We start from the raw sequence: 10,000 nt of genomic DNA, 5'->3' as shown, positions 1-10,000 counted from the left end.
GTTCCACAGGTTTGTACTGCTTGCACTTGTATTGATGCAAAATATTTTGATAAACAATCTAAGCTTTTAGTTAAGATGGTGTGTCTGTGGATGGATAATCATATAAAGGAAGAAACAGGGAGCCCAAGTTCCACCACCCAGACTCGGCCTAAGGTATCTCCAGCTCCCAGCGTCACAGGTCCTCAGATTGGTTCCATTACAATTGCACTCCACTTGGTTTGGAGTGTCTGGGCTGGCTCCAAAGCATTGTAATATGATCATATACTATAGATCTTCATTGCAGGGTCAGATAAGGCTAGTGGTAATTCTGCTTTATGTATTGTTACTTTTACATATACTGATACTTACTGTCCATCCTTCCCAGACTTGGCGTTGTCCCGGTGACAGAGTCGAGCGTCATCTTGGCTGTCAGCTCTGAGCATCGCCGTGAGTCCCTTGAGGCTGTCTCATTCCTTATAGACGAACTCAAGGCAAATGTGCCGATCTGGAAGAAAGAGATCTATGACGATGGAAGTGGTGACTGGAAGAAGAACAAGGAATGCCAGTGGGCCAACGGCAAGGATCCAGAGGTGGAAACAAAGATGGACGGCGAGGAAACGCGATCTGGCAAAAGCACGTAGCATTTGATGCTTCTTGTCTCAGGGGAGGTTGAGAGGAATGTGGGACTTGTGTAATTATTAACTCCTTTTATTTACATATTCAAGGTTTTTATCTTTCCAAGACTTTTTTTTTCTTTGCATTCATGTTCATTAGTTATTGAATTCCTTTCATTTACTCTGTGTTAATGTAAGATGAGTCTTTCCTCTGATTTTTCTTTTCCTCTCTTGTTGTCAATTAGTTTTCTTTTTGGTTTCTTTTTACATTCCAGATTATTTAATATTTTTTCTCCTACATCAGTCCATTATTTTCTCTATGATTATGATTACATGAGAGATTGATAGGTTTGTTATTAGGAAGAATTACTAAAATAATTAATTGCTTTAATTGAGTATCATGGAATTGTACTAATCCATTTTTGTTTGTTAAAGAAGGTGGGAAATTAAAGATATATATATTATCCAAGAGATACCTTAAGCTTTGATGAAGCTTTGCACATAAAAAATCTGTGATCCAGAATTCTGAAAATGGAGATTAGGTCCAAGATGTGGAAGGTGCTCAAGCTGCCATCAGTCCATGGGAAAAAATTCCAAAAGGTTCTGTAACCACCTGAAGTATCCTTTCCAAGCAGCATATTTGATCTCCAGTTGCAGAGAAGATTGTGATGAGTTGTTTACATTTCTCGCATTATTAACGTGGTGCGGCTCAAGTTTTATTTTATTAGTTCCTTAAACTGCAATTCCACCAGTCTGTCTATCCCAGTTTTTGAAGTTTCATTAAGGCAAACTTTTGTTTTAACATTTATGAAATGCATAATTCAAATACATACAACACTGATTTTTTTTTTTTTTTACAACAGTTATACCATATGTACAAGTAAAAATGAGAAAACATGTAAATAAATAACATATAAAGCAAATAAATCAATATTTATCATATAAAGCAATATGTCATATATTTATATGTATAAACAGACAATAAAAGACAGATTACTGCATCATATGCGCTGTTACTTTGGGTGAGGGGAAAGAATGTGGGAGAGGGGAGGGGGGTTACCTGCATAAAGTTTGCAAAACCTTATCCAAATCATGGTTTCACACTTTGCATGATCCACTCACACTTATAGAGAGGCAATAACCAAAGCTATATGACCAGTCAGGGAGACGAGGGGCTATGAGGGGACGGGTGTGGAGATGGCATGGTGAGCGTAACTGGAGGAAATCTACCAGACAGTACCACATTTAAGAGTTGAATTTAATTGTCTCATTTAAAAAGAAATGAAATAAGATCAAAGGAAAAGGAAAAGACGTCCACTAATCTGACATCTTATAAAATATGTGTGTGGAGGAGAGGACTTTTAGGGGTTGATATTAGTTAAATTAGGATGGGTGTAAAGGTGGGTGGTGGTGTAGGGTGAGACTGTGTGTCTACCATAGTCTCCTTTCCATGGTATTTTCCAATATTTTTACAATGAAGCTGTTGGGATATAAAATACATATTGTATAAGCTTGTCAGTTTGCAATTGATATTTTGCAAACAGTGGATAAACTCTCTTGAATCACTTCTGTAACAAATTTTATGATAGGAATGTAATAATAAGATACTAGTATCATTTCAGACTAAATTGAATAGGAAGTATTCTGTCATATATTAACAAATTTCCAACTCTGCTTATTTTTAGTGGTCACAAAGGGAATGTGAAAATTGGGACATTTATTTTTTGTAAAAGTCCAGATTCTGTTGGAGTTCAGGACATGTCTAATGAAATATTCTCTCATGTGAATAATTATCGTTGTTGATTGATATTGATTGATTTATATATTGATAAAATCCGTTGGGTTTCTTGTTGTCGCAGAATTACATATATATATATATATATATATATATATATATATATATATATATATATATATATATATATATATATATATATATATATATATAATATGTAATGATAAAAAGGTGCCTTATAGATACGTTATATAATAAAAAATATTTAGTACTTTTGTGCCTTCTTTTCTCATTTTTATCAGTTGATTTCCTTTAAAACAAACATGCACACGCACGTGCACACACACATATGTGCACATGCACGGGCAAGAGCACATGCATGTGCACGGACAAGAGTACACGCACGCATATGCACTCTCAAAATTCATGAAAAGAAGAAATAAAGATGTTTCATATATATAAATTTGCATAATTAATTGATCTTGTAAAATGAATCTTATCTGTATATTGCTCATTAAAAAGACAAAGTCAGCCACACTTACCAGGCTTTTAAAAGTGCAAATTGAAATTTAAAAAAAGGAGAGATTAGAAGTGAGGAGAAAGAACAATAAAGTACAGGGTAAGGAGAGACAAAAATAATAGGGAGAATCGTAACTGAAATGAAGAAAGTGACCACAAAATACTAAATAATGAGAATTAATGCAATATATGAAAAGGAGGAGAATAATTGGTATATCTGCAAATGAGACCAAAATGACTGTGCTGCAATAGAATGATTTTGAAGTTAATCAACAAATTATAAAAAAAAAAAGATGGACATTAACTTTATCAATGCAGACCATCTTTGAGGTTACTGGAAGGCACAGAGGAGACATTCTTGTGCATCTCTTTCCACTGTAATTGTGATTGCTGATTTACTTTCTATTTCAAAAGAATGAAGATCATACAAGAGAAAAAAAGGAAAGCTGCACACCCACAGAAAATAAGGCTACAACTTTTGTCCATAATCACTGGTTTCTCCTTTCAAATTTTGCAACTAGAGTAAGCAGAAGCTGAAATCTTTGGAATTTATTTTGAGTTATTACATAATTGTATTAGACATATTAATATACTTTTCCGTTTTAAAGCCTATCCTTTCTTTATTGACATTATATTTACCAGATTTAACATGTTGATAGAATAACGCGTTTATGTAGATCTTGTGACATTACATCTTGACTCCAGTATTATGCAATATTCACTGAATTCTCCCAGTAATCATTATTTTTTAAGAAGTCGAGTCATTCACTATATCATGGCTCAGATGTTGAATTATACTTCTATTGTATGTCTGAATTTATTGAATTTCTCTGCCTTTGTTTTATCTCTAATTTTATCACCCTAATCAAGTTGATATTATCTAATTCAAGATATGTCTGAATGGTTTTATTTCACTCTTTCCAGGAGCATTAGATGACAGTGATAAAACTGCCTATTCACAGACTCTAAAGAAAGTCAAAATAGAGCATCCAGAAGAAGCAAAGTCAACTGAACATTGCAAACGGGATGAAGACCCAAGCTGTGACACAAAGAAAGGAGTGTGTGAACCAGACAATTATGAAAATAAGGGGAAAATTGATCCAGCTTATGTGCAGATTGTTGTCTCCAAGAAGGAAGTGAGTGAAGTAATCTGTCACATCCCACTGATTGTGTTGATGATTGATAGTTACTATTAAACCAGAATTAAAAGCATCCCCTGCAATAAGAGATGCATCTGTTCCTCAAAGAGTAGAGCTTCCTGTTTTTTCCATTGAAGTGATATTTTGAAACTAATCTTGACAACAAGTTCATTTGTGGAAAGGAAATGGTTGTATCTGTGCCATTGATTGTAGTCGTAAAACAATATCAAAGTAACACGTTTCCTTCTGGTATACCTTTTCTTCAGTTGGATCGAAGAATTGCAGCCTTTCAACAACGCAAACGGCAGGAACTTGATGTCCTAAATGTACAAGAATTCTGTACGTTATCAGGAGGTGCCTCGACCATGAGTTCTTGCGCTCGAACCTCAGCTATTGTTCATAGGTCGAAGGACTCCAATAGTCATTTGAAGTGTAAGGACAAGGAGTTCTCTTTCTTGTGTTATATGCATTGTTAAGTGTTAGATTATATTTTATCTTTGATTACTTCTTCACAGAAGACGGAATAGCCATCAATGACTTCTAAGGAAACTTTCTGTTCTTGAAAATTTGATGGTGTTCATGTTGAATCAAATACAAATCTATATTATTATTATTTACACATGTCAGATAATGAAAATAATTGGAAAGGCATGTTGCACTCATGTTCATTTTTACCCGTTAGTGACTAAAGTGGTGAACGAATGGGGTCCTCAGACAAGGGGCATTGATCCTGGTTCGAAGCCCATTGATGCAGCGTCCAAGGAGGAGGAAAAAGGTACAGTGCTTCTCAACTTAATGGAATGAAATATTCACATTTGTAATGTGGTTACTACTTGTCTATATTTCATATGTAGTTAGTTGCATCAACCATGATTAGCTTTTAAGGTGGCATTACATGCATTTCTTTTCAGCAGAATTTCTCTGCAATATTCTAATTAAAATGTAAAAATTACAGAAATGATAAGATTTCATAGAAACAGCTCTGACAGCTTGCAGGAACCAAGCCTTAACATCAAGAAAGAAAATAGTTCTGAGTCAATTCAATGCAAAACAGAGTCCATTGGTCGACAAGGAATGTTACCAGAAGGTATGAAGAATATAGAGCTTAAAATGTAAACATATATCCTAGATAGTGTAAATTTCAGTTGGGCAATCCTAAATAATATGAAGTCTAACTCTGAGAAATAAAAAAAAGTGTAAATTTCCACCATGAGAAATACGAGGCAGTGTAAATTTCAGGATTATTTTGCTATTTCTATAAAGAAAAGACTACACCTCATCTTTGTTCCTAACCCCTTTGTCTTCCACCCAGGCATTGAGGAGCGTCTACACAACGTAGAGTCACACCTCAGGATTCTCCCGGGGGGTCCTGTGCCGCAGGATGTTTATGCCCGACTCAAGGCTGTGGAGGATCGCCTTCTCCACCTTGAGGGAATTTCTCCAGAATACTTTGGAGACAAGGTCAGTCTTGTATTGTGACCTTTGATTGCATTATATATTGGGTCATTCTCTTGAAGTAACTTTAGCTTGCCTGCAGTCTTTACACCAGATACAAGGTCCATAGGATAGGGGGCTCAGTCCTATGCTGTGACTTTTTGCCTGCTTGAGGTCTTCGTGCTATGGGGATATGGTCACAACCTTTGTGTACTCATGTTACATGAATGCCTGTTTTTTCAGCAAGTGCTGAGAGAAAGAATGAAAGAAAAAGTGGGTTTTACATTGTAGTCTAAGTTGTTTTACCTTTTAACCCATTCGCGCTGGATATATTATCATGTCATGGGAATATTTTACTCCTGCGAAATGACGTCCTATCGTGTCATGAGCTCTCCCTCTAAGTACACGTTTTATGTAGTTAAGTATGTATATAATCATTGCACTTGCATTTCTGTAGACAGATTGTTCTTGGCTTAAAAAAAAAAAAAAAAAATTGGGCGGGTGTAGAACACTTTGAGAAGTGTAGTGCGGTTTGGTGCCAAGAGATATCTAGCACTTGCAGGATGTGAACACTTGTTATCTGCACAGAGGAGGCAGCATCAGGCAAATAATAGGTCTGGCATGAATGGGTTAAGAAGAGGAAGGAAGGAAGAAATTAATTATTCTTGGTGTATAAAGCTGTGATGGTTCTTCTGTTGTAGTATTATACTTATCTTGATGATTAACCTTTTTTATTCTTTCAGAAAATAAAGATCCCTGAGAAGCAGTCAAATAAAAAGGAATTTAAAGCTGTGGAAGATGATGTGAGTAATAAGAAAGATGAAATCAGTATTAGTAATAATTGTAAAAATGATTATGATAATTTAGAATATATGAAGAATTAATAAATAATAATGATAATAATAATGAGATTGAAGAGTCAAACATAAATGCACTTAAAAGATATAGAATAACACCAAAGCAGATTTCTCAAAACTACATTAACTGTTCCGAGACGGATCACAACTAGAGATATCCTCAGATATCTGGGTTGGACATCTTAAGATGCAAAGTGATACTAATTAGCATTTGTTATGATGTGTTAGTTACACAACTGAAGGAATAATTATCTTGTATTCTGAACAAAAAAATGCAGTTTTAAAGTGATCTGACCCTGCAAAAAATGTCCGTCACAAAAGCAATAATAATAATTTTATTAGACTTGTGTTATACAGATAAAAGATTTTAATAATAATAATAGTAATAATAACAATCAAAAACAAAATAAAAAACAATAAGAATAGCAATAATAATTATAACAACAATAATGATGGCAGTGACCGTGACAATGATAATAAAAAGAGAAAAGAACCTACTCAGTCGGCTCAATTTCCACTCCAGATTTCCCTGAATGAGATAGATCTGCGCATCCACCAACTCAAGATGAAGTTGAAGCAACGGCAAATTCGGCAAGTTATTTGATGTGCAACTCGGGGTCGCAGAGAGTTTTGTTGTGAGACATTCTTGCTGTAATTCGTTTGACATTTTCAGCTAAGAGCAAGTGGTTATTATTGTTATGTTCCATCCTTGTTTTTCGTTACTGTTGTATTTCTTTTGTTTTTTGATTGAATGCATTATTACCCCAGTAAGACATTTTCTGTTTTAGAAAATGGTTTCCATGTACTCTGTACATCTATTAAAAAGGTATTTTGATTTATATTAACTGTATTACAGAAAAGGAATGAAAAGCAATGACAAGCAGCACATGTACAATCTTTATTGGCAATAAAGAAAACCTTTCAAGTGTTTAAGTGTATAATTCCTTTAATGTGCATTTCTATAATAGGAAGATAAAAACACAAAATTCAAAGTATTTTTTATTCATATATATCTTTTTTTCATAATCTTATAGCTGTTGAGTATGTATTAAAAGTCTTTTTTTTTATAAATATACCAAAACAGGTTGACTGTTATTAAAAGAATAATAAATTTTGTATACAAGATCACATTTAAATTGAGGCTGTTTTGAAACTACAAAGAAAATTTGTTCATATTCTACAAACTAAACCCTTTTTAAATAATTTCCAATTACAGCCACAGACAAACAAGTCTAAGACATGTTTTCCACCGAGCGGCTTTTCACCCAAAGCTTATCCAGCTGACAAAACTCCTCAGAAGTTATCATCCATTAGTGGTACAAACTAAGGAATTTCTTTTCAAAACTTTGACGAATAAGTAACCACACAACCCCATACACAAACAGCTTTTCCAGTTCCTGTCATCCTTGGCTATTATTTGAAGTATCAACTAAATACGTCTACCATAAACCATGATTTCTGGGCCTGTTTGCTAGTTGTGGATTACATACCAGTGGAAACGTCATGAAGGCTTTCCCGAAGAAAAGACATTTGATGATTGCATTACTAAATTTTAGATTGAAATAACTGTATGGATTAAGCATTTTATCCCAATTTCTTTTTTTAAAACTAATATGACCACATAAAATCAACTTGCTTGTCCTGTACACTGGGTATTTGCTTTGCTTTATTTTTCCTTTTGGTGGCTGTATGGAAAACATCTTCGAGTAAACACGAGAGAAATCTTATCCATCTTGCGTTTAAAACTGAGACCCATAAATCTTTGCAATGATGGGTGGGTTATCAGATCTTGTTATACAGACCTTTCATGTGTGTATGACGATCATAAACATCATATTTTGCCATATTTACCTTGGGAACTGACTCCAACTGATATATCAGAAACTAAATGTTCAAAGAGACCAGTGATTCAGAGAGCCAACTAAATTCTCACATTAATACACAATATCAACTGGCCACTGACTAGTGTCATCTGAAGATAAGCTATATAAAAAAAAGCTATATTAGTGTATTTTGCAAAAAGACAAAATGAACCACTTAGATAAAAAATTAAAATCAAATAATATAATAAATAATACATTTGCAATAATTTTGTTTTAATCAATTTTGAAAGTAGGTATTGAATTTCCAATGCTTATTAATTATTTCACTTTTCACAAATCAGAAAATAAGAAAACTCATTGTAATCATACTAAAAAAAAGTATAGGTACACTACCACTTTCCTAGCATCATTGGTTCCAGAACCGAGTTAATTAAACCAATAGCCATAACAGTAATAGTTCTGCAATACTCCTGACCCCCTAATTATGCACCTCCTGTAACTCTTAAAGTCTATAGAACTGTAACCACTGCAACATAAACAATTCAGTGCTCAAGCACCTGACTCAATACAGTCTGTGGCCAACTTGTATTTTTATCTCAAATCAAAGGTGTGCAGAACCAGTAGTTGCTGGAAAATTAGTGGTGTACTTGTATCACATACAAATATTTAATGGCAAATATCTAGAGAAGAAATATTACTCGGTAACTTTTTACTCCAGAACATCTTGTCATGATGGTTAATTACTTATATCAATAAAAACAAAGTCATATATTCAGTATTTTTACCATGAATAACTATGCTTAACCTTCAACTAAGAATAAATGGACTTGTAAGGCAAGACAATTCATAAAGGAAAAAATACCAAATAGCATTTATAAGAAGTCATTTTTCATGCAATATGCTGAAATGTAAAAGGTTTATTTGGAATGTGTTAATACCTTATTTCCCTTTAAGAGACAGTTGATAACCAGTAAAAAAAATTGATTTTTTTCTACATCTCATTCTTTTCATCTTTTGACTAAATTTATCAACCATTGCTCAATCAATCGGAGACAAAAAGTAAAAGAAAAAAGACATTTGATTATCCAACAGGCATACATACATGCATGCATACATGCATACATACATACATACATGCATACATACATGCATACATACATGCATACATACATGCATACATACATACATTACATATATATACATATACATATATTATATATATATATATATATATATATATATATAATATAACCATATTTATAAATATATACATATATATGATATACACATTTATAAATATATACATATATATAATATACACATTTATAAATATATACATATATATAATATAAACATATTTATAAATATATACACATATATAATATAAACATATTCATAAATATATACATATATATATATATATATATTATAAATATATATATATATATATATAAATATATATAAATATAATATATATATACATATAACACATACACATAACATATATATATATATGTGTGTTGTAATTTATAAATATATACATATATATAATATACACATTTATAAATATATACATATATATAATATAAACATATTTATAAATATATACACATATATAATATAAACATATTCATAAATACACACACACACACACACACACACACACACACACACACTCACACTGTATGTTTTGTGATTTAGATTCATACTTGCAAGTCTTTGCAGCAATATATATGAAAAACTGATTTTAAATACCCTCTCAGACAATGTGTAATATATATTTTTTTCTGAGTACATCTGCTCCAATGTCAGTTAAGCTAGTGTAATATATTTAAAAATATTTCACTTCTGTTTTCTTTTCTTTGATCATGAGTGACTGAAAGTGAAGTACAAAACAAAA

The 10,000-nt window shown here is 32.6% G+C and overlaps 2 protein-coding genes across 4 annotated transcripts in view; one reads left to right on the top strand and one right to left on the bottom strand.

Moving 5' to 3' along the window:
* The window catches only part of LOC122245844 (molybdopterin synthase catalytic subunit), a 16,896-nt gene extending 9,694 nt beyond the window's left edge, over positions 1 to 7,202 (top strand). For both annotated transcript variants that reach the window (XM_086550005.1, XM_086550004.1), the window contains exons 3-11: positions 1 to 9; positions 365 to 612; positions 3,772 to 3,983; positions 4,253 to 4,418; positions 4,669 to 4,761; positions 4,942 to 5,073; positions 5,299 to 5,447; positions 6,164 to 6,223; positions 6,801 to 7,202. The exon at positions 1 to 9 is cut by the window's left edge and continues 113 nt beyond it. In XM_086550005.1, coding sequence (XP_086406131.1) covers positions 1 to 9; positions 365 to 612; positions 3,772 to 3,983; positions 4,253 to 4,418; positions 4,669 to 4,761; positions 4,942 to 5,073; positions 5,299 to 5,447; positions 6,164 to 6,223; positions 6,801 to 6,881 — 1,150 coding nt within the window. In that variant the 3' untranslated portion in view covers positions 6,882 to 7,202. The remainder of the gene's footprint in view (positions 10 to 364; positions 613 to 3,771; positions 3,984 to 4,252; positions 4,419 to 4,668; positions 4,762 to 4,941; positions 5,074 to 5,298; positions 5,448 to 6,163; positions 6,224 to 6,800) is intronic.
* A 61-nt stretch (positions 7,203 to 7,263) lies between these two features.
* LOC122245843 (Vesicle transport through interaction with t-SNAREs 1b) overlaps positions 7,264 to 10,000 on the bottom strand; it is a 7,777-nt gene continuing 5,040 nt past the window's right edge. For both annotated transcript variants that reach the window (XM_086550006.1, XM_086550007.1), the window contains exon 5: positions 7,264 to 10,000. This exon is cut by the window's right edge and continues 1,641 nt beyond it. The gene's annotated coding sequence lies outside the window, so the exon portion shown is untranslated.

This window comes from Penaeus japonicus, unplaced genomic scaffold (genome assembly GCF_977035675.1).
Source record: "Penaeus japonicus unplaced genomic scaffold, GWHDUDI00000001_assembly GWHDUDI00000023, whole genome shotgun sequence".
NCBI classification, from domain to species: Eukaryota; Metazoa; Arthropoda; class Malacostraca; order Decapoda; family Penaeidae; genus Penaeus; species Penaeus japonicus.
The sequence above is the reverse complement of the archived record's forward strand: the minus strand, read 5'-3'. Positions and strand labels throughout refer to the sequence as shown.